Raw genomic sequence first — 24,319 nt, 5'->3', positions numbered from 1 at the left:
TAGAGCATCAGACTTTTAATCTGAGGGTCCAGGGTTCAAGTCCCTGTTCGGGCGGGAAACATTTTTGTTTTGAACTTTCAAATCGTAATATCATTAATATTATTACGATCCGAAATAGTTATAACATTTAGTCATTTGTATTTACATTCTTTTTAGTTGTTGCTTTGTACAAATACATCAGATCATAGTTAAACATTATATTTTTAAACATTTTGCATTTTTGCTTTTTATATGTATGTGTATATAAATATAAAAATTGGATTAACAATAAATCAAGTGACAGTCCAAAGCAAGAAATATGAAATTAAAGGTAAATAAATTAGAATAACGAATTATGTATTTATTATTATCACTAATACTCTCGGAAAGCTCAGTCAATATAGCTTCGGCCGTTTAATCCGAGGGTCCAGTCTTCAGTTACTAAGTCGGTCGGTGAACAATTTTATAAATATATTTACTTATTAATTATAAAATCATTTTAAATATAATATTAAATATAAAAATAAATTTAAATATAATTATTTTGGAAACCACTCATTATGTGTTTAACATATTCCATCAGCCCGGATAGCTCAGTCGGTAGAGCATCAGACTTTTAATCTGAGGGTCCAGGGTTCAAGTCCCTGTTCGGGCGGGAAACATTTTTGTTTTGAACTTTCAAATCGTAATATCATTGATATTATTACTATCCGAAATAGTTATTACATTTAGTCATTTGTATTTTCTTTCTTTTTAGTTGTTGCTTTGTACAATTACATCAGATCATAGTTTAACATTATATTTTTAAACTTTTTGCATTTTTGCTTTTTATGTGTATGTGTATATAAATATAAAAATTAGGATTAACAATAAATCAAGTAACAGTCCAAAGCAAGAAATATGAAATTAAAGGTAAATAAATTAGAATAACGAATTATGTATTTATTATTATCACTAATGCTCTCGGAAAGTTCAGTTGGTAGAACATCTGACTTTTAATTTGAGGTTCCAGGATTGGAGTCGCTGTTCGTGGGGGTAACATTTCCTCAAAAATACTTGCAAATAATTATATGATTTATATTATTACTATTGGAAAAAGTAATTACTTTTTAAAGATTTATTTTACTTTTAGGTAACTACTTAGAAAAGTTTAATATTACTCATTTTAACATCACACAACTAATTTTAACTGATGCACTGTATAAAAATATCTATAATAATAAAACAAGAAACAATAAAAATAATAAATATAGAATTAATTAAAAGTATTTTTAATAAAGAATATTTTGAGTAACTAATCATGTATTAAATATTTTCTATTAAGCTCGGGGTAGCTCAGTCGATATAGCTTCGGCATTTTAAGCCGAGGGTCCAGTCTTCAGTTACCAAGTCAGTCGGTGAACAATTATATAAAGTATAAATTAAATAATTACATCATTAAAATAATTAATTAATAATTGAAGATTTGTACTGTTTAGTATAGCCACACACACAATTATAAAAATCATTAATAATATTTTTTAAAAGTAAAATTAATAAATATCATATTAAATATAAAAATAAATTTAAATATAATTATTTTGGAAACCACTCATTATGTGTTTAACATATTCCATCAGCCCGGATAGCTCAGTCGGTAGAGCATCAGACTTTTAATCTGAGGGTCCAGGGTTCAAGTCCCTGTTCGGGCGGGAAACATTTTTGTTTTGAAATTTCAAATGATAATATCATTGATATTATTATTATCCGAAATAGTTATTACATTTAGTCATTTGTATTTACTTTCTTTTTAGTTGTTGCTTTGTACAAATACATCAGATCATAGTTTAACATAATATTTAAAATCTATTTGCATGTTTACTTTTTATGTATGTGTGTATACATATATATAAAAATTAGGATTAACAATAAATCAAGTAACAGTCCAAAGCAAGAAATATGAAATTAAAAGTAAATAAATTAGAATAACGAATTATGTATTTATTATTATCAATAAAGTTCGCGGATAGCTCAGTCGGTAAAGTCTGGTAAATCTGAGGGTTCACGGTTCCAGTCGCTGTTCCTGCGGGTAGGTAGTATTTAGTAGTAGTAGTATTTACTTAAAAATAGTTAGAAATAATAATATAATTGAATAGAACAAGTAATTACTTTTTAAATATTTGTTTTTATTTTTAAGCAACGGCTAAAAATAGTTCATTATAACTCATTTTCACATAAATTTAATATCACACAGCTTATTTTAACAGATGCACTGTATATTAATATCAAAATTATCAATAATAATTAAACAAGTAACAATAATAATTATAAATATTGAATTCAAAGCAATTACATTAAAAAATATATAGAGTAATTAATCATATATATAATATTTTCTATTAAGATTGGGTTCTTCAGGTACCAGTTCGTGCGGTGAACATTTTATAAAGTAACTATAAGAATATCATTGAAATTATTATTGATTAATTAAAGCAGTTAATTATTTACTGTAGTTACACAGATAAATATAAAAACCATTAATAATAAACTTTGTAAAGTAAAAACAATAAATATTATTTTAAAAAATTATTTTTTTTAATAAAATAATCGAGTCCCTATTTGGGCGAGAAGATTTTTGTTAAAATAATATATATTGTATTATGAATATTGTATTATTATTAATGCTATAAATAAATATATTGTTTTAAAAAAAATATGGAGTGTTTCGTTTAGAATAAAGGAGGCACCTGAACGGAAAAAATGGTGTCAAATATTTATTAATCATTGAATTTTTTTGAATCACAGAATTATTTCATACTGATTTCTGAAATATTGTTATTACGTATGGATTCTGAAAAGAATAATGATATCAGGTTATGGTGACTACTGGTAGAAAATTAAACATTGTAATTAACTAACATTTTATTATTTTGGTTAAACTTTAATTAACAAGGACTTGAACCAGTGTTCGAGAGGGAAACATCTTTTTTTTAAAAAACTTTCAAGTAGTATATCATATGCTATAGTATAATATGTAATTCATTACATATATTATTACCATCCGAAATAGTAATTACTTTTTAAATGTCATTTATTTGTTGTGTTTTTTTTAATCGTTGCTTAATACAAATACTTTTTATTTGGGAAATATTTTTATTTATCCATTACAAAAAAAGTCCCTAATTGGGCTATAATTTCTTTTTTTTTTAATGATTTCAAGTATAACATTAATATTATTTCTTGCAAATATAGTAATACCTTTTTAAACATCATATTCATTGTTTACTTAGAATAGATGTAAGGTATGAATAGAATCAAAAAGTTAAAATATGTGAATTTTTAAAAATTAAATAGCTTTTATAGCCAGTGCCGTCTTTAACGGAGTGGGGCCTCGGGCACTTAGAGATATGGGGACACTAGATTAGAGATGGATCCTTCAAATCATTTTCTGAACAACTTTGAGTAATAAACAACATGCTTGTTAAAATCGCTAATTTATTTGAAATTTAAAAAATAATGAAGATTAAAAAGACAAATTCAATACTTAAAAGAGGTAGTTTTCTCGACTTGTGATTAGAAAAATCATGAATTATTTCTTAAAAGTATATTTATTTAAGTACATCAGTTTCTATTAACACCAATGATAAACTGTTAATCTTTCTTGAAGCAATCATACTTCGTAATTCATTCTTGACTCGTTTCAATTTATAAATGAAAGGAATAAGGGGTCCCAGTGGACCCTGGGGTACAGTTGGCACTAGTTAGGGCAACTCACTAAAGTGCAATATTGCTCACTGAGCAATTGACTGAAGTGAGCAATATTTTCTCACTTTATAAAGAGTTCCGTCCATCTTGCAGATGCATGATATACATGATCATTTATATTCAACAATATAAATAATGTATGAAAAAGATCATCCTATATTCAACAAATGCAAGTTCGTCAGGTTTTTATTATGGACTCATCGAGTGCATAAAAAAAAAAATTAAACAAGTTGGAATACGTCATAATACGTTTTTTCCCTTCACAAAAGAATTCCAATAGGCAGGGATAACTAACGACCTTTCTGGGATTTTTTAAGAACAGGACCTTCCACTTCTCTGATGCAACTATGGATTTCCCTCAAAACAGGCGCCAATAAGCAAACACTTGCTACGAACTTTAAGAAAAATAAAATCTGATGAGGATAATAGAAAAGATATCCCGGCAATGAAATAAGGCAATCTCACTGTTAACGTTACAAAAGAAAAGGTTAAACACATCAGAGAAATGAAAAATCCAGTAAGAAAAAAAGGGTAAAATGAAAACCCCCTATAGTGTAGGGAGCTAATCACAAAAAATAAGAAAAACAACGATTCGAAACTTGGAAAAATAAATTCAAGAAACCAGATTGAAAGAAAAATAAATTTAAGAAGAAACCAAAAGAATTCCAAGTCGAGAAAAGTGATTTTGGAAAAGTTAAGCTTACCCAGCTTAATTAATAAAATTTTTGTCTATCCCAAGCAAAAATATGAAAGTAAAAGGTATAAAATAAGCCTATGTAATGATTCAAAAAGAAGCAATTTATGTAAGTTTGACAATGAACATGATAAAAACAAAGTGACTTGTGCCATTAGTTACAAATGAAAAACCAAAATTAAACTAATAAAAACTTAGAAATATTTGTTCCAATTTTTTTTTTTCAATATAAACAATAATAATTTTAGAAATGTAAAAAATATTTTTTTCAGAAAAAAGAAAGGTATGCAGCGAGTCTTAAAGAGATGAAGAAGTTGGCAGAAAAGGAATCACTAACGGTTACGATAACGCCACTCAACGGTAGTGATGGAGTAAGTCATTTAGTCATATATTTGGAATCAATAAATACATTTATTTTATTATTATTTTTTCTTCTGTTGAATGGAAATGCTTATTTTTTTTTATAGCAATTTCTTTCATTTCTTAATATTGTAGATAATTCTTTTAGATGGACTGAGCCAGAGGATCACATTGATATTTTGGGGGTTCACATGTTCTGGCAATACTTGTTTTTCGAGGTAGGGATTAGGCTTGGGGTCCTCAAACCTTTTTCTACCTGAGTGAACATGCATAGGTCATCTGTCAGATGGCGAGCATCAATGTATTTTTTGTTGTTAATTTCGTGTTATTCAAAGTAAATTGGGTCCTTGTTAACTATCTAAATAAAAATTTAGTCTCCTTTTGATACTTATCTAAGACTTCCGAACGTTTAAATAAACCAGAAGTAATTCACGGAACTCCTGAATTTCTTCGGGATTATTTTGTTCAACGAAAGTGCGCGTACAAGACTGATCTTGAAGATATATTGGTATCGAGCCTACGGGTTCATTAAGCCTTTTTATTATTAGGAAGAAATTATCAATGAAACTCATTTCCAGCAACTGGTTAAACTGGAAAACAAGATTCATGAGGCTAGCCTCCACCTCCTGGAGATGCGGCACCTAGAGAGGAAGTACACCAAGATGAGGCAGAGCCTATTGGATGACAGAGTGTTCTTCCAGAGCACCCTGGACAAGTATGAAGAAGAGATAGCCAAGCAGGCCAAGGAAATTGAACACCTCCAGGTAATTGTTCCATTTATGATTAGGAAAAAATACAAGGATACTATTTTAAGGTTGAATTCAGACCGGCGTATGGTCACACCATAGTCGCCTACCGTCAGTCGCTAGTCATTTTAATATCCTATCATGAGTAAGAAGATATACTCCAAACTAAAAAAGGATATTATTTATCTTTACTCTACTTGAATTATGTCGATGAAATAATAATCTTGTCTTTGTATCTCATTTTTATTTTTTTGTAAATGTAATCTTCAGTCCTTAGTATTTTAGTAGTAAGTGGATAAAGGGGGGTATGTAATTTTTTTTTTAATTTTTAACCTTTAGTGTAGATAAAGGGGATAGGTGCCTCCTTAGCTGGTGTGAGGTACTCTAACCTCAAAATCCAATTAACTTTTATACCTAGATGTAGAAGGGGATATGTACACTTCAAACCTTAACAAGCTCCAACTTGTTTTCTTAAAATTTACTATTTGTACATACATAACCCCTTCATCGACTTACTCCTTCAATTAAAAGTTGAATATTACTGAGTTTTCATTTACTTTGGTAAAATATGAAGTAATTTTAATCCTTCCTAGCTGATATAATAGCTTCCTTTTAATATTAGCTGATTAATATATACATTTTAAAATTAAGGTTTAGCTTTTCTTTGATAACAACAGTGTTATCATATTAAAGCAATAACCTATTTCACAGAAATTCTAAAATTTTGTTCATACCCTATATTACATATTCATGTATACATTTCATTCATTTTATGGAAGCCTCATATTTTTCAAACCCGCCTAGACCTTTATCACAGATGTTACACCTAACTATTCAAATAAGTACACATTTATCTCAAGTATTTCACCAAGTATTTTCATCAACATTATCTACTTCTTCTGCCTAAATGAAGGGGATTCTTCATTTGATACCAAAACGTATTAATATATTAACAGTTTAATGAGTAATTAACAGTTTCAGCCATTTAATCCAACCTTCATTGCTATAATACTTTTTAATACTATTATTTTACTATAGATATTATACAAAACTTTGAAAATCATAATAAATATTGTATAAAAATTACAATAATGTCAGTTTTTATTGATATTTTAAATCTTTTTTATATTCATGAAGCATTAAAAAAAAGGCTGAAAATTTTAATGAGTATACTTTTTATTCGAGGAAGATAGTTGACCTATGAAGTAGAATATTGGAAGATAGTCCGGGTGACGGTCAATATTAACAAAATAGTATTAAAAAAACTATTTATTGTTAACCAACGTTTCGCCCAACGTTGAAGGGCTTTATCTGGGCTAAAATAGGTTCAAACACTTAAATGATGTAAACATAAATGAAAAATTAAAAAGATGTACAATGAAACGTAAAATTTATGTTTGCATCATTTTTATTAGTGTGTATACATCATTTAAGTGTTCGTATCTATTTTAGCTCTGATGAAGCAATGTAGGGCGAAACGTTTGTTAACAATAAATAGTTTCATACACCACTTTGTTACCTTTATTGACCTCAAACCGGACTATCTTCCTACAAGGTAAACTTTTTACTTCTTCAAGAACCTCAAAAAAAAATTAAAAATTCATCCACTGTAAACTAGGTTTCTTCATTTTCAAATGTTCGTGCCTAAGTCCATTAAACTAGTATGATATACTAATATATTGAGAAGAGACAACACATGCACATCACAATCTGGTATAACATTAAAAGACGCTATAACTATTCACTGAACTAACAAGCCTGGATAGCTCAGTCGGTAGAGCATCAGACTTTTAATCTGAGGGTCCAGGGTTCGAGTCCCTGTTCGGGCGGTATATTTTTTTTATTTTATGAACTAACTAAAAATGTTCTGATAAAGATAAAATTTAGTTATAGTAAAATTACCTACTCCTTCCTATTAAGATATTTAACTACAAATAAAAGTGAATGTTTCTGGTTATGTTATACTGTATATATGTGACCAATTTCATGTATTTTTAAAAATCGTTTTACATGACATTAAATCATATAATTAAAAAATATATTTTGTAGGTTTTATATCATTCTTTTTTGAATAAATATTATCCATTTATCTTTTAAATTTGATAGAAAAAGTTTTTTAATATATTTCTTTAATGTTTTATCAGCCCGGATAGCTCAGTCGGTAGAGCATCAGACTTTTAATCTGAGGGTCTAGGGTTCGAGTCCCTATTTGGGCGAGTAGCTTTTTGTAAAAATAATACTTACGAAACATAGTATTCATATTACTATTAATAAATAAATTGTTTAAATAAAAAGAACATATTGTTTTGAATAAATGAGGCACTTGATCGGAAAAATGGCATATATCATTTATTAATCATCAACATTTTTTGCATAACAGGATTATTTAATACCAATTTCTAAAATATTTTTATTAGATTATGGATTCGATAAAAGAATAATGATGGTTATAGTGACCCATGATTGAAAATTAAACATTGTAATTAACTAACGTTTTAACAACGTAAATGTTTTACAATTTAAATATACCATTGAACAACAATTTTTGGGTATTTGTTTCATCTATAAAGAAGAAATATAATGTTATTAATTTATTTGTTTTATTTATTTTATTTATTTATTAATTAAATTATTATAGAGTTAGGGTTACCAACAAATGTCCCAATGGCGTTGAGAAACGACGAATCTGTAATTGTAAAGGTCATTAAATTCATCCATCAGACTAACTTAATAATCAGCCTTTAATTATTATAATTATCTATTTAACCTGCCTTATTTTTAAAATTAGAACAGTCAGTTATCTGCTTTTCACCATCCTTTCCAATATCGTAACGATTATTAAACAAATTATAATTGCCACAAATTTAATTATAATTGGTGCGGATCAGTACACCATACCAAAGCTATGACTAAAACAACTAGACCTTACCAAAACCAACAACCAACGGGCGTTGATGACCAGGCTGTTAAACGCCCTTTCAAAACTAACAAACAAACAAATTATTATAGACAAATTAAATAATAATAATGTAGTTGGTTTTATATTAAATATTTAGGCCACTATATATTTGTGCCAGTTCTCTCACAAACCTCGAATTAGTTGGATCACAACAATGCAAAATACTCTATAATAGACAATTGGCATTACTATGCAGACAAAGTTGCGAAACGTCGCCTAAATATTTGTTAGTTGTATTATTGACTGATCCTCAAGACCCACAAAAATATATATATATTGCTATTTAAAATGATTTTTACAAAAATCTTCCGCCCGAACAGGGACTTGAACCCTGGACCCTCAGATTAAAAGTCTGATGCTCTACCGACTGAGCTATCCGGGCTGATAAAAGAGTGATTACAATATAATGAGTGATTCTAAATATATTGCAAAACAATAAAAATAATTAAATTTAATAAAAAACTTACTTTTTTTAATTTTTTATTATATGGTTTAGTTTCCATAATATTATTTATTAGGATTGATATTTTATAGTACTTTTATATCTCATTTTATTTAATTAATTAGAATATTGGTAGTTTTTCTACTATAATCTCGTTAATATTGCTAATTAAAATTATAATTATAGACTTACGGCCCGAACAGGGAGGACTTGAAGTATTGGCCCTTAGATGCCAGACGCTCTACCGCTGAGCTAACAGGCAAACGAGTAAATGTTATAAATATAATGAGTAATTCTAAAAATATTGTAAAAATAAAAATAAATAGTGTAAACAATCTTTATTTTTAATTTTATATTATTTTATATTTAATTATTTGAAATTTTTATTAAAATTATTATTAAACATTTACCCACAACCCTTGACCACGAAATTGAACACTTAACCCTCAGATGTCAAACATCTGATGCTCACCTGCAGTGGTTTCCAACATTTTTTGATGGAGAAGTAGGTAAATGGAGAACCCCTGTATCACCATTTGATGCAAATGACGTCTTTTCAGTAAAAGGAAAAAAATAGCTAAAATAACTACACAAAACTTGTAAATAATTTTTAAAAAATCTAAGATTTTAGGATTTAAGTCATATCTTATTTAATTACTTGAAATATTTATATTGTTTTAAAAAATAATTTAAATAATCAGCACAATTATTCGAGACAACATCATTAATAAATAAATTTCTTCAATTCACATTCAGTATATAATATTAAATCGATCAGCAAAAAGAAATTTCCATTTCCATTATTTATTTAATACATTGTATGACAATGCCGATATTTTGGGATTGTCCCTCCATCATCAGATGCATTCTTTCTTGTTTTATTATGGTACTATTGTAAATTGATGTACAATTACAATAAAATAGGATGGTAAATAATTTCGTAAGACTTTAATTCAACAACATAACTAACGGTAATGTTGAAAATAGCGAAATATCGACCGGTTAATTACTAACTGTAACTATATATCGATTCATATAAAAATTATCAATAATGAATTATAATCAAAAATATCCACGTAGTCTCAACAAGCTTATTCTCTTACAGCTCCAACGTTTCTGGCATTCTTGCCATCCTCAGACATGTCTATTGATTTAAAATTTCAGTCACAATCTAATCATTAAAAATTAACTATGCATCAATTAATTAACTTTCAACATTTTGTGATAAATTACCTATTTTCACAAACTATTTTACTTATTATAATTTTACTCAATTTGCACTATCTATTACAATCTTATATATTTTTCGATATTGAATTTATATATTATATATTTGATTTTGAAAATCATGACATTAGTTATGAAATTACATAAATAAAATAATTTCTTCAAATGAAAAATGCTTGAAGCTATTTATGTATCGGGAAATATTAGACACAAGAAGCTTGGACTTATTAAGCTGAAATTTTAAGTAAACTTAATTTATAATCAAAATGTTTGTATATAAGCTAAATAATATATAGTTAAATTTAGTAGTTTTAATACTAAAATGAATGAATAAATAAACTAAAATAAAATTGGAAATATAATGAGAATATTCTAAGCTTGGTATGTGAGTATATTAAACAATGTATTGTTGATAAGATTGTAATAGTGCTAATTGAATAAAATTATAAGTGAAATAGTGAATAAAAATAGGTACGCTAACACAATATGATGAAAGTTAGTTAATTGGTGTATAGTGTTTCTCTAATTTAAATATGTTTTATACGTTAAATCGACTAAGGTATATTTTTTACAATAGCCTACAACCTTTTGATAACTTTTTTGTAGCTGTTATATTATAATTAAAGTAGGATACTGTTTAATTCAGAATGTTTTTAAAAATGATTAGATTGTAAATTAATAGATATCCTTGAGCCAGAGTGGCCGAAACGTTGGAGTTCTAAAAGAATAAACATGAGACTATATGGATATTTTTTATTATAATTAATAAATTTTCTCGAACAAGAAGTTAAATTAAAAAAATCAATAATAATAAATAATATAACAAAAGTTTATAGAGACACATCGCCTATGTTGCAGATTCAAAAAGTATATAAATGATTGATAACTATTTTTGCGCTGCAAGTGAATCAAGCAAATACAATGATATGATATCTGAAACTGAGTGGAGACATTTCTAGAACTACCTTTTGTGTTACAGAGCGTTCGAGACGAGGCAATCAGACTGCGGGACAAGACGCGACGGAAATTGGCCAAACTGGAGGCTCAGGTGGTGGCCCAAGGCATCGAGAGGGAGCAACAGCTACAAGAACTGAAGCAAGTACACTTCTAATATCAATCTTGATTCAGGATTTATGAGCTAGTAATCCTGCTACCGTTTCTTCAACGGGAATATTTATTTTGGAAGAAGAGTTACCGTATGAGTAAGTATCAAAATAGTAAAAGAAAACTATTTATTGTTAACCCACGTTTGTTAACAACGTTGCAGTTCTCTGTTGTGTTACAATCAGACAGCCCTGCAAAGTGGGGTGAAACGTGCTTAACAATAAATAGTTTTCTTTTACTATTTTGATACCCTTATTGACAGCCACCCGGACTATTTTCCTACAAAGAGAATATTTATTATTTCTAATTATGAGAGATAGTTGACCGTGGATGACGTACTAGGAGATGATGGTTGGAGGTGCGGTCAAATGAAACACAAATAAGTTGGTGTAGTTTATTTAATTGTGCCAACATTTCGGATAGAGTTTCTAGCATTCGTCAGGGCTGTTAGCTTGGAAACCAAACGTCAAATTTATTATTTCTGTATTAGTGTACTAAACAAACTGTAGCGGATAGAAATTCAAAACTACTTTTATCGTTATAAAGATTTAATTAGATCAAAGCTGTTGACTCCCACTTGTTCAAATGGGATGAACAAACCATTTTCAGAGGTGGTGTATCTACTAACTTGAAGCAGTAAGTGTGAGTTCTGAAGTTCCCACTGGTGGAGCTTATTTTGTATACCAGTACCTTTATTGATTGAAAAAATATAATATGTCCTAAAATTTTAGTTTATCATTAGAAATCACACTAAGAGGCATCTAAGATATGAAGTAGAGATCGAATTTTCGTGCAGTAAAAAGTCAAAATGTATTTAAAACACCCAAATCCTGCAATAATCAACTGTACTGTTTAATTTATAATGTTAATACATATAAAGCTCACCTAACCTTCTTTAAATCAAATTAAACTCACTAAATCTCCTCAATATTTATACAAGCATATATAAAACAATAAAATACTCTGATTAAAAACCTAAAATGTTTTTCCATAATGAAGAGCTATGAGCAAGTAGATTGTATTAAATGATTTTATATTCCAATTGCGAAGGCTGAAATTCATAATCCTACAATAAACACGGTTTTATATTTAAGCAACGTATATAGGAAAAAAGCTACCAGAATGTATTCAATAAAAATAATGTAATTTATTTTAATTATAAAAATATATATTTATAGTTCTAATAAATCTATTTATTAATTAATTAGCCATACATTAGCGTTAGGTAACGTTAAGGTTTATGTACATTGATCAATATATAGGACATTGCTAGGTCTAATAAGCGCCAAACGATTCGCAAGGCCGTGGTTTTTTCTCAAGAGGTAGCTAAAGATTTAATTTCATAGAAATAATGTAGAAAATAAAACTACATTAATAAATAAAAGATTTTAATTTAATATAAATATAAACTTAAGATTATAATTTATGAGGCTAATTTAAAATATAAGATTTAATAATTAACAAACAAATGTATTTAATGATTTTTAAAGGAAACATAAAAATGAAATATATATGTAAACACTTTTTAGCTTTTTTTAAATTACTTTTAATTAAATACTAATTTGGAATTCAATAATCTTAAAGAAAAAAAATTTAAACTCAAGGTGTAAATGTTCTTGAAAAACAAATTTAAAGTAAACAGTAAAACGCTTATTGTGTTATTATTTCGTTCATTCTAATATTCATCAAGTCAATACGGTATTCTCTCCATATCGATTCATTAAGCTTAATGATTGTTTTTTTAACAGAACAGAACATATTTTTATTGTATAAATTGATTATAATACTTATTTCTTACCTGATGAATTGAAGTACGAAGAAGATAAGTTCTTGACTATCTACCGAGATATGATTTCTAAAAGTTATTATTAAACAGAAACACAAACCACTTTTTAATGACATTTTTCAAAATTCAAAATACTTATAATATTTTGATTAAATAAGGGACGCAATAACACATGGACTAATCTAATGTCTGGAAAGAAAATAATATTCTTATAGGCAGTTGAGTCAAACAAATTGAGTTAATGATGGCAGGTTACTGAGTTCTTGTCCTCTCCGCTAAAAACTTCAGTGTTGCCTCAACAAATCAAAACATTTAAAAAGTCACATTAAAATTAAATACAAATATCTTTTCCTCTAGGTTCAGAAATTAATAAACAAGGAAACAATATTTCTTTTAAGATAAACTTTAGAAATTGATAATAATTTTTCTAACAATTTTACTTTATTTTCAATAGAATGCTTTCTTAACAAGATTTTTCGAAATATGTTAAATACATAGAAATATTTATCCGGCAACTTTTAATTTCAGTATGAAAATATTATAAAACTTTCTAAGGGATAGAAACAGTTTCCTTCACTTTTATATTATTATTGTCAGCGATTCAAACACTCATTTGCTTAATCTACAAACTAAAAATACACTTAGATTTTATACATCACCAGTACTCGTTAGTCCATTAGAAATAATTTATTTCTAGAATGCTATGTAAAATAAATTTTTTATTCGAATATTTATTCAATGTTCTTGCCTTCAAACCGCGTAACTGGCGCAATTTTCTTGTTTTGACATCTGGTTAAGATTTTCTACCCATTCAACAAACCACGTTTCTTTTAACAGCATAGTTTTTAATAACGTTGAAAATGACGAATTTTGTGCTCGGAAAGTACAATTGGCGGACAGGAATGATTTTCTGATACCACTTGAAGAAAACCTCTGCAAAATAGCATCGATTCCTTGTCGAAGCTTAGGGTGACCATGCCTTTGGCAAATCATGGTGCTTTGAGTGGCTTAAAATAATTCATACATTCCTCAAAATTTTGACATTAGAAACGAAAAACATGTAAGATATTACAATGGGGCTTAGTTGTAATCTTATCAGGTTTTAGCAACTAGCCATCTATCCCAGGAACTGAATAATCGTTTTTTGTGCGTATTCTAAATAATTACCAAAACGCTACAAATACAAAATGCTATTCCATTTCTGTTTAATTTATTATACTAACCAAATAAATTTATTCCATTTATTTTTACAGGAGGAAGGTGGAGGATGGGCGAGCTTATTTGGAAAGAGTGGAGAAAAGCCTTGTACCGACCAACAAGCTACCTCAGCAGGACTCAGGAGAGACAGACGAGAACGGAGCCACCCTGGAACAACAGATGAAGGAGGCGCTACAGGCCAAGCTGCACAAATTGAAAGAAGTCACAGGTACGGAACTGGAATCCTGTCTAAATTCAGCATAATGTAGGAATTAGGAAAAAATTTCTCCTAAAATTCCTCCATACCAATTCCTAATATTAATTTTTACCAAATGATCAAAAAAATTTCTAGGTGCCAAAGACGAAGAAGACATTATAGAGAAATTAAAGACGCAAAGGATGACGAAAGAGAGATTACTTAATCTAAAGAAAAGTATTGAAAATGAAAAGAAGAAACTAGAACTGAAAAGAGAACAACTAGAAGCCGAACTCGAAGCCGTAAAATTTTCAGAAGTCAAAGAAAAAGAACAGTAATATTAATTATATATTCTTTTTTTTCGCCCAAGACTCCCATTGGAGGAGTCCTATACTGCCTAACCATGGTTGGGGTCAAAATTATTCATTTTAAGGGACCGCCACTCTATGAAAATAGTCAACGCCCCAGGCCGGATCCGAACCGGCATCGCCAATAGACATCAAATTGGTAAGACTGTGTCTTAACCACTGAGCTATGGGTAGCCCAATTTTATATTATTAATATAAACCATTAATGAGTACCATATAACCGTAACCTTGATTATACGATCATACAAATCTGTGAGCTTCTCTCGAATATAAGGGTATATTTTTTGGAAGTACTTTAGAAAACGCAAAAACCTGACTTATTACAGATGTTGTCAAAAAGAGCTTAATAGAGGGAAGAGCATAATGGAAAGGGTGATAAGCCAACTAAGGGAATCAACGATGATCTGTCTGTTCACATTACCACCGTTTAGCTTTGCAAATGTTGTATGACACGTCTTAATTAATTTCCACGCTGATGAACCAAATTATTGGAATCAGCATTTACTGCATTTTATATGCGATTTAAGAAAGCGTACTACAAATAATGTATTCCTATTTATTTAAGTAGAAATTCCTAAATACGTTTTCGTAAACCTGAGTAAGGAAGGTCCCCCCACTCCCCAACTCCCCTCCTTTTGGCTTTTGGCTTCCCTTTTTCTATAAGAGAGTAATGTATGCTGTCCATCAGGTCGGTGCATATGACAAGAAGTACTAAGTACCGAAAGAAAATTGAAAAACCTGTCAGATGCTTTTCCTGTCTCTAAATTAAATCCTATTAGTCTGCAATCTACTCATTACTGGGTGATCTTATTTTTCTCCAAATGATGAATACGTTTTGGTTATATATACCATTTCATGTTTAAACTAGTTTTAAGGAATTAAGTTTATATTTTAAGTACTATGTGGAAACTTAGTTCTAAGTCTTAACAATTTTAATACCTCCGACAGGAAGTTTACTGTCACTTCTGCTACTTTTTTTTCAGTATCAGCAATATTCATCAAAAATATGTTTCTACATAGTACCTATCAAACAATATCCACATTCCCTTCTAAATACAAGCTAGTAATAAAAATAAAATATTTTATAACAGAAACTTTACTTACTCTTAACTATCTTCTAATATCTGATTTATGAAGCTTGTAATTAAAAACAATAATCTGTCCATCTGTTTCTTAGTAACGCTATGTAACCTAAGGAGTTTTTATATTATACCACGTCCATTAAAATTTATGAGCAATGAAGAAGATTTATACTGGAACATATGACAAATTAATTGAAAAATCCCGTGATGAACGCCGCAAACTCCTACATTTTAGGAATGAAGAAGAATACGAGAGGAATGAGAAAGCGCTGCAGGAGGCATTGGAAGAGATGGAAGAAGCGAAGAAGAAATACACCAAAGAGAAACTACAACTCCTCGATCTCAAAGAACAAGTAAAGGAATTGTGTATCAGTCTGCAGGTGAGGCTCATGTCTTATTTGTTCAAAATACTCTTATCACAACTTTGACCTCGTTCACAAGAAATAAATTATTTATAAACTTGTTTGCACTACAGTGGATCATTGAATTGACTGGTCTGTTCCAACAACTGCTTTTGACTGTCTGGAGCATAATTACGGGGTTTAGCCTCTCAAAGCTTATACCGCGCATGCTCTGGACAGTCGGAAGCATTTGTTGGAATAGACTCGATGTCTGCTTTCATTATTGTTTTATTTTTAACCTTTAAGATGAGGTTAATTGAGAGTGATTTTGAATTCAAATTTCAAGGAGTAAACAAGGGATGCTATCAAAATAAAAAAGTATCTTAGTTAGATAAGCCACAATACTTTTTCTTCATAAACAAATAATGTAAACAATTTGTTCAAGTTGAAGCACGCATTTTAATTATAGCAACAAGAGTTTGAGGGTTCCAAAAGGTTCTCAACGCTTTTATTCAAAATTGAAATTCATGCTCTCATAAAAATTACAAAAAAAACAAACTTAACAATTAAATAATTTGCCACCGTAGGTGTTTAAAACCTGTATAACGTAAAAAAAGTTTTGGGTTCAGAACTTAGTAATGTAGAAATGTTTCTTTACCAACGCTTGTGAAAAGAGGGGTTTTGATCAGAATCCGCGTTCAACAGCCAAGTTTTTCCTCAATTAAAAAGGTACCCACTTTTTAGAGGCTAACCGGTAGGGTCATTATATCTGAGGAGGGTCTACCCCAATCCGATGCTGATATAACAGAATAAATAATAATAATATTAGATAAATACATTCTTGAGGAATCACAATCATAAATCTTGATGAAAATAAACACATATATACATAATACGTTTTAAATGTCTTTTCTTATTCAAAGTACAATCGCTTTCTGGTTCCCCCAGTCGATTGTGAGCAAAAGCGTGGGTTCTGCTCCGTAAATAGCCGTTGATATACGTACGACTAGAGCTGAAACAACTTGTATAAATGTTCGATATATCATGAAGGAAAGGTCAGAATAAGGGCTGCGCTCAATGGCTGAATGGGTCATATATACCTACACCAAGGCCAACTAAATCCTGTCTCCACTGGTTTATTGTCTGCAGTGGAATATTTGCTGAATAACCACCATACGGTTCTTAAACTCGTTAGAGAAACTTCAACTCCAACTTATTTTACCAAGTTTATTCGTCACTTCCAGTTAGAGACCTAACAAAAGTAGGTGCCCGAATCATTGAAACAAATCTCAATGCTTCAAGCAATGCTTAATTTACGTAGAATGATCTTAATGTATAAATTCTCATTCAGAAAGTACCGCAATATGATTCTGCATAAATTTTTATATTTAAGTTATACTATGCCCTCTTGATTAGATTAATTAATCAATATTATTAGAGATATGCAGATCTCTTTGGTCGTACCCGTTGTTACTAACCTTGAAGGATGAAAGTCGTAAGCTGCCAGGACAATTGAATTGAAGGACATTACAATGATGGAAATTCCTATTTATATCAACGTAAACTTGATAACCAAGGCGTGGTTAATTCCCCTCTTCTTGGCTTCACTTTCCCTCTGAAAGAGAATAGGCAATGCTAACACAATTTCTAATTAGATGCCTTAATGGCATTTCCTCTAGAGGTAGCTTCAAACCCTCAAGCATGCTTGAGTTCGAATATACACTTTGACAGCCTAAAATATATGTACTTTCGGAGACCTGGGAGGGTATTCCCTGAAATTAGCCTTCTTTCTAACCATTTTTTTAAAAGATCTTTCTAAATTGCGTCCATAAGAACTTTCAAGTATAGTACCTCTTTGAATAATTGTTCACCAAAATTTTCGCAGGCTGAAGTTGGTTCTCAATTATCAAGTTTTCTAACTTTCAGGTTTTTAGAATTATTTAATCACCCATCTCCCTGTCCTCAATTGACCCAATCGGAGAGCCACTTTGAGTCATCGATTTTATACTTCTTTACTATTTTCTTGAAAACTGCTCTAACTATATCGTTGAACTAGTTACATCACAGTAAAAGTCTTATCTGTGGCGTAGCGTGTCAGCCAACCGAGCCGGAGGAAAATTTTGCCGCCTCCTCACTTAGTTATTTCAATTTAAAAGCCTAAAATACAGGAATTCTAAAGAACTTTTTGGCAAGAACAATTATATTTATCGTATATTGTACAGGTAACAAATAAAAAAGTCATAAAATGAAATGGTTCAAATTTTCACAAGATATTACCATTTATTGGGAAATTTCACCACCCCCTAAAAGTGCTACCCCTCCCACCTCCACTATTCTATGCCACTGGGTCTTATCATAATTGAAATAGACTGAGATGGTTTCAATGCTGAATTTAAGTATCTTTAATCTAGTTTATTTGAAATAATTAATCGTCTCTCATTGTTAGTTCTAACTTAACTAAAAGAAAAATATTTTCTCAGGTTGAAAATAATCTTCCAGAAATAAGAGTAGGATTGTAAATATATATCTAATATACTGTTGAAAAGCTTGTCTGTTATTACTTTCACTTGCCTTTATATATGAATAAATTCAACTCAAAGCAGTGTGATAAGTGAAGCTTGTGTAGTGAGAGGTGCACTGCTTCAGATTTTTTAGAGCATATAATACTAAAATATTAATAGATAGTCTTAATTCATGGGTTCTTATTGATATGTTATGACCACAAATTGAGATTAATTACCTATAATTCAAAAAAGCTGAAGTTTTAAAAAATTATTTTTTTAAAAGTATATATATATATAGTTGACCATAAAAATTTAAATATAAGATGGTAAGGGTTGCGGTCAAAAAAAGAACAAATAGTTATAAATTATTTGTTCTTTTTTTGACCGGAACCCTGACCATCTTCTTATATTTATTTTTTTAAAAGGTATTTTGAAATAGAACCCACAATTCGCATGAGGTGGTCAATAGCTTAGCCTCAATTTTTTTTAACATTTGTGGTTTTATAGGTTAATATGGAAACAGATAAACAGTAATTCTATGGAAGAACAGATTGATACACTTCAAAATTAAAGTCATGTAATAATTTCGTACTAATAAATTGTTATTGACTGTACTCTTGTCAATGTTAGTACTACTACTTACATTTAATTTGGCAGACAACTATCAATTAATTTTACACATTATTAATAAGTAATATATGTGTTCAGTGTAACTTAAAACTTTGAGATGGATGTTGAAGTGTTCAAAGATTGCTTACCTTTAAGACTATGAGCTGTATCGGTTCTGTTTCCTCTTTTAATCAATCTTTAAAAAAGTTTCGAGTTATGTAAAACACGGTGTAATTAAGGCTGACCATATTAATTTTACAACTAATAAAATATTAACTTTCATAGCCTGTAAATGAAGAGAAACTTCCAGATAGTGATGATGATGTATTCCTAGATGAAGAGGACAATACATACTTAGATGATTTGATCAAAGTTACTAAATCCAAGTTCAATGAAATGATCCAAACAATGGAAGAACTTGACTTACAATTTCTTGTTGAAGAACCACTATCAAGCTTATACGTGAGTATTTTATGATAATAATTGAAAAATTAAATTCATGATTATTGCAGTAAATTTCATCAAATTAACCATAAAAACTAATATAATAATTCATTAATATATTTTTCCAGAATCCGTTATATAGTTGTCAATGGTTTAGGATTACATTTTGGGAAAAGTTGCCTAAATTACCTATCCAGTTAGTTATATTGTTTAATTTCACAAAAATGGGAACATATTGACAGGGATTTGTGAAGTACAAAAATTATTTCTATGTGTCATACTATTTCTTTGGCAATTTAAAGTTGGCAGTCTTTACTGGGAGAGCATCAATACCCTACAAATTTAAAATTACCATGCCCAAAAATAAAAGTTTCATGGCAATGGATGATAGTGGAATGAAAAAAAGATTATTCATTTTATTACGAACACATATTTTATTGGACCTTAAACTGAAAAATTTAACTAATAAAAGTTGTTAATGTTTAGGACAGCTGTTCCCAAAGTAGGTGCGCTAAGTGTGTGCCAGGAGTGTCACTTTCTTAGAATCTTACAAGAAATGAAATAAAAACAGTTTAGATAGAATATGCAAAGTATTTTAGCACTACTTTACACTGCTTTGTTTTCTTTTTCACTATGCTTAACCTCTGTACAGATACATTTTCTCACATTTTATAGTGAGTTACAATCCTGTTTTAAATATTTCTTATTGATTTCACATTAATACATTCTTATTTATGATGTTTTGGACCATCCATTCATCTTTAGGCATTTTCTCTTTTACTTTATAGTTGTTTTATCTGTTCTTGTCTTTGTTTTTATTCTTTCATTATATGTTTTTTACATTCATATAACCATTTGTTTAATGGTCACTTTTTTACAATCGTATTTTTAAACTATTTGTTTAATGGTTACTATTTTATACAATATCAAAATGAAATTTTGTCACCTTTTCGTTCTAAAATCAATGATGTTAACTGCTGTGTGTAAAATATTCATGTAATGAAAACACAAAACCAGAAAAATTACTACAATAGTAACAAAGAAAATGCCTGAAAATGGAATGTCAGTCCATATCATCATACAGAAAAATGTACTATTAATGTAAAATTAATAAAAAATGTTTGAAAAAGGAAGGTAATTCACGATCCGTGAAGAAAAGAAATCAGAAATATAATAAATGTAGTGCTTTCCAAAAATTATTTTACTAAACAAATCATATAGTATTGAAAAAAAAATTATTTAAATAATAAATTTAGTTTTTAAGTTAATTTTCTTAAATTAGTAAAATATATTTATAAATCAAATAGTTAAATTATTATAATATGATAAATCTCATAACATTAGAATACAAATAAATAGTATTGTCTATTTGTAAATAAAATTATTTCTATAATGAAATAATAAATATTAAAAATATTTATAAATCAAATAGTATATAAAAATAAATTCAATAATCTCTATTCAAATTCAGCATTTATTATTATGAAAAAGAAATAAATAATATATGAATCAATCTCAAACTAATCTAAGAATTTGTCAGTTGATTTTCCTATGAATTAGATAATTCCAAAACTCTAATAAAGTCCATAACTATTACAATATTATGGTTTCTTGCAACATTTCAATTTTTCATTAAAAGCTAGAAAAAAGAATAAAGCTAAAGAAACAAAATTTGGTAAGAATTCCAACTTCTATAATGAGTTAAACCTAAGATATATCTTTAAACACTTTCAGCTCGATACAGGACTGATGGATGATATAGGAGAAGGGAGGAAGAGTGAGGACAAAGAAGGAGACAAGACAAGCGAAGACTTACCCGATGTACCGTCGAGAGAGCACATTAAGAGGCAGTCACAATTGATGGCCGAGGCACAAGGCAAGCGGAAAGGATACCCCAAGTAGAGGACGGCTTCAAGACAATGTTCTGTGAAATCCGCTCTCTTGGTAGTCAGAAAACCATTAACAGCTCAAAAATTGTACACTTTTTAATAAATTGACAACACAATTAAATTTAAGAATTTATTGATAAAAGAAACCTATTACTAATAAAGAATTATGTTCGATCTATTATAACTTTGTTTTTATGATGTTTAAGAATTGGAAGTTTATTAGTTGATCACATATAATTTATGGATATGACGTTGAGGGTATAGATAAAAAATGTAACCCAAACAGTAAACAAACTATTTACTAGAAGCCAACATTAGTGAACACCATTAAATATCGTTTGATTTTCTAAAATATTTTAAGTGGTTTAAATACAGTTTAAAAATACAAAATGTAAAATATGATAGTAAGACAGTTCATTGATGTTTTTAACTAGTATTAAAGTAATTTCACTAAATTCAGAATAAATGTTTCATATTGCATATTTTAATAAATTAAAATATCGGAGAATATCAAAGAGTAAGATGGTCCATTGGTGGAGGGTTAAAAAAAAATATTACTTATTACAAACTAACATTTCAACCCCTGTTACAAGTCATCTGGGCTTAATACTATGCATCAACTAGTAAAATGAGAAAAGAAATTACCTTGAAATTGTAAACAAGAAAAAAATAATGAAAAGATAATTTTCTTTTCACATTTTTTTGCTATTTGAGTTTTTTTTTTACCTCCTCCCAGCCCCGGTTTAATTTTTGATGTTCTAAAATATTTGAATTTATTTAAAATATTTATACTGCAAGTACTTTTAACACTATTTAAAAGCATCAATGAACTGTAATTCTATCATGTTTTAAATTGTATAAAAAGTTATTAGTAACATAAAGATATTTCATTCCTCTTCATGACAAATATATCTACACCTTTCTCTACAAAGTATGCAGATATTAACCATATGGCTGAACGAGAGTTCCTGCAATGTCAAATCTTCTCCAAAAAATTTAAAATGTGCCTAAACAGTTATCTTAAAAAAATTCTAGAATAAACGAATCCAATTTAAACCTGAACTTTAACTCTTAATAGGACAGTGGATCATATTGTTTCCAGCTTAGAAGCAGCATTCAGATAAACTGCAGGAAGGCTCAGTTTGTTGCTATAGAACTGTTAGTCATAGGAAAAAATAAAAATTTGATACAAGGACCAACAGTTATTAGAGTGAGTTATCTGAGTAAAAATTAGGTGGGTTCTGGGATTGAATTGGTTTATTCTAGAATTTTATAAAGATAACTGAGTGTAGTCAACTGCTGACCATGAGGATTTTTCTGCAGCGATTGTGTATTTATTCTTTTATTTAATACATTTCTCCCATTAATAATATTTTTTCCCAACAATTTACCTCTGTTGAAATGTTTAATTACCAATTTTACAATTATGTCACTTAAAAATTGTTTGGTTAAAAAACAGACAGTAGGTGAAATACGACCCACCTCATAGCACCAAGAATTCGTTTTTATTAGTAAATGAAAATTTTTTACATACTCGAAGATAAGGTCCTGAAACCATATCAGTAATTTGTTTTTTTAATTTTAGAAAAAGTAGCTGATCTATAATGGGTTAAGTATTAATTTTAGCAATAAAATAAATAATAAATATGCAATAATAATAATAAAGAAACTATTCTCAGATGTTAGCAATAGACAAAAAAAAACTTTTATAAAGCAATACGAGATGGTTGAGGGTGTGCTCAGAAAATAACACAAATAAGTTAAAAGGTTTTATAAAGCAGTTTCAGGGAGGAATAGGTAGAAAGAAATATTACAATAACATATAATATATATTTATTTTTTTATTGGTACAAATTTCTAGAAGCTACCACCATCTAGACCATATTGTATAAGATGAGTCAACAGCTTAAATAAGGACTACATATAAGGAGAGGTTAGGTTTCCCAGACTGACACTATACTACCATAGACTATCAAGAACTGCCTCAAAGCCTCTATTAGGAACCATAAAATAAATCAAGATTATTTTTATAACTGGAAATCTCTGCAGAATCATTTCTCATTTTACCAATCACAAACGATAAATTTACCATAAATAAAATGTATACTTATTGTTTTTCAGGCAAATAAAGTTTGTTTTTTACTTACTTGTTTGTTACTTTTTTTTCTCTCGAGAATTTACTCTATATACAAAAAATTATAGGACTTTTAAGTTGAAGACTAGGCAAATATAATTAAAATCATTAAGAGGAGTTTTGGATTTTAGCCAATAGAAAAACATACTTTTCAGCTATAACACAAATGGTGCTCAATACATAAACATCAAAGCCCAAATCCTATAAAACGAAAAAAGGAAGGTCCAAAATTAGACCAGCTCTGTTCAAGAGATATTCAAAACATTTTCTGTTTTTTTAATTTTTAACCCTTAAACGGCCAGATTCTCTATTTATCCCACCTAATTACTGGTCCAAATTTTCAATTCAAAACAATTTTAATATAAAATTCAGGCTGCTGTAGAGGAGGGATAAATATGGTCACTGCCAGAGTTTGGCATGAATCAATATACGAGAAATTTAATTACGTCTTCAATTACAAGTTTCAGTTGCACTATTATAACACTAAGATAACCATTAAATGGTCCAAAACATA

At 29.0% G+C, this 24,319-nt stretch overlaps 2 protein-coding genes and 5 non-coding genes across 7 annotated transcripts in view; 6 read left to right on the top strand and 1 right to left on the bottom strand.

Annotated features, from left to right (window-relative positions):
- The window catches only part of CCDC151 (Coiled-coil domain containing protein 151), a 46,494-nt gene extending 35,232 nt beyond the window's left edge, over positions 1–11,262 (top strand). Inside the window, exons 5-7 of the mRNA XM_067046482.1 lie at positions 4,690–4,788; positions 5,356–5,541; positions 11,131–11,262. Coding sequence (XP_066902583.1) covers positions 4,690–4,788; positions 5,356–5,541; positions 11,131–11,262 — 417 coding nt within the window. The remainder of the gene's footprint in view (positions 1–4,689; positions 4,789–5,355; positions 5,542–11,130) is intronic.
- On the top strand, positions 562–634 carry TRNAK-UUU (transfer RNA lysine (anticodon UUU)). The gene has a single exon. It is a non-coding gene; the product is annotated as a tRNA-Lys (tRNA).
- TRNAK-UUU (transfer RNA lysine (anticodon UUU)) lies at positions 1,598–1,670 on the top strand. The gene has a single exon. It is a non-coding gene; the product is annotated as a tRNA-Lys (tRNA).
- Positions 7,280–7,352, top strand: TRNAK-UUU (transfer RNA lysine (anticodon UUU)). Its single transcript has one exon. It is a non-coding gene; the product is annotated as a tRNA-Lys (tRNA).
- Positions 7,667–7,739, top strand: TRNAK-UUU (transfer RNA lysine (anticodon UUU)). The gene has a single exon. It is a non-coding gene; the product is annotated as a tRNA-Lys (tRNA).
- On the bottom strand, positions 8,792–8,864 carry TRNAK-UUU (transfer RNA lysine (anticodon UUU)). Its single transcript has one exon. It is a non-coding gene; the product is annotated as a tRNA-Lys (tRNA).
- Positions 11,263–15,968: 4,706 nt separating the features above from the next.
- LOC106687125 (Coiled-coil domain containing protein 151) lies at positions 15,969–21,849 on the top strand. Its single transcript, XM_014430835.3, has 3 exons — positions 15,969–16,264; positions 19,624–19,800; positions 21,517–21,849. Exons 1-3 carry the CDS (start codon positions 16,040–16,042, stop codon positions 21,682–21,684), a joined length of 570 nt encoding a protein of 189 aa, XP_014286321.3. The 5' UTR covers positions 15,969–16,039; the 3' UTR covers positions 21,685–21,849.
- The last annotated feature ends 2,470 nt before the right edge of the window (positions 21,850–24,319 follow it).

Source organism: Halyomorpha halys, unplaced genomic scaffold (genome assembly GCF_000696795.3).
Source record: "Halyomorpha halys isolate HHAL.00 unplaced genomic scaffold, Hhal_1.1 Scaffold916.1, whole genome shotgun sequence".
NCBI classification, from domain to species: domain Eukaryota; kingdom Metazoa; phylum Arthropoda; class Insecta; order Hemiptera; family Pentatomidae; genus Halyomorpha; species Halyomorpha halys.
The sequence above is the reverse complement of the archived record's forward strand: the minus strand, read 5'-3'. Positions and strand labels throughout refer to the sequence as shown.

Excerpts from the sequence above, each read along its gene's own strand:
- LOC106687125 (XM_014430835.3), top strand. The coding sequence starts at position 16,040 with ATGAAGAAGATTTATACTGGAACATATGACAAATTAATTGAAAAATCC. Across the intron at positions 16,265-19,623 it reads AATTGTGTATCAGTCTGCAG|CCTGTAAATGAAGAGAAACT; the intron begins GTGAGGCTCATG and ends TAACTTTCATAG. Across the intron at positions 19,801-21,516 it reads AACCACTATCAAGCTTATAC|CTCGATACAGGACTGATGGA; the intron begins GTGAGTATTTTA and ends AAACACTTTCAG.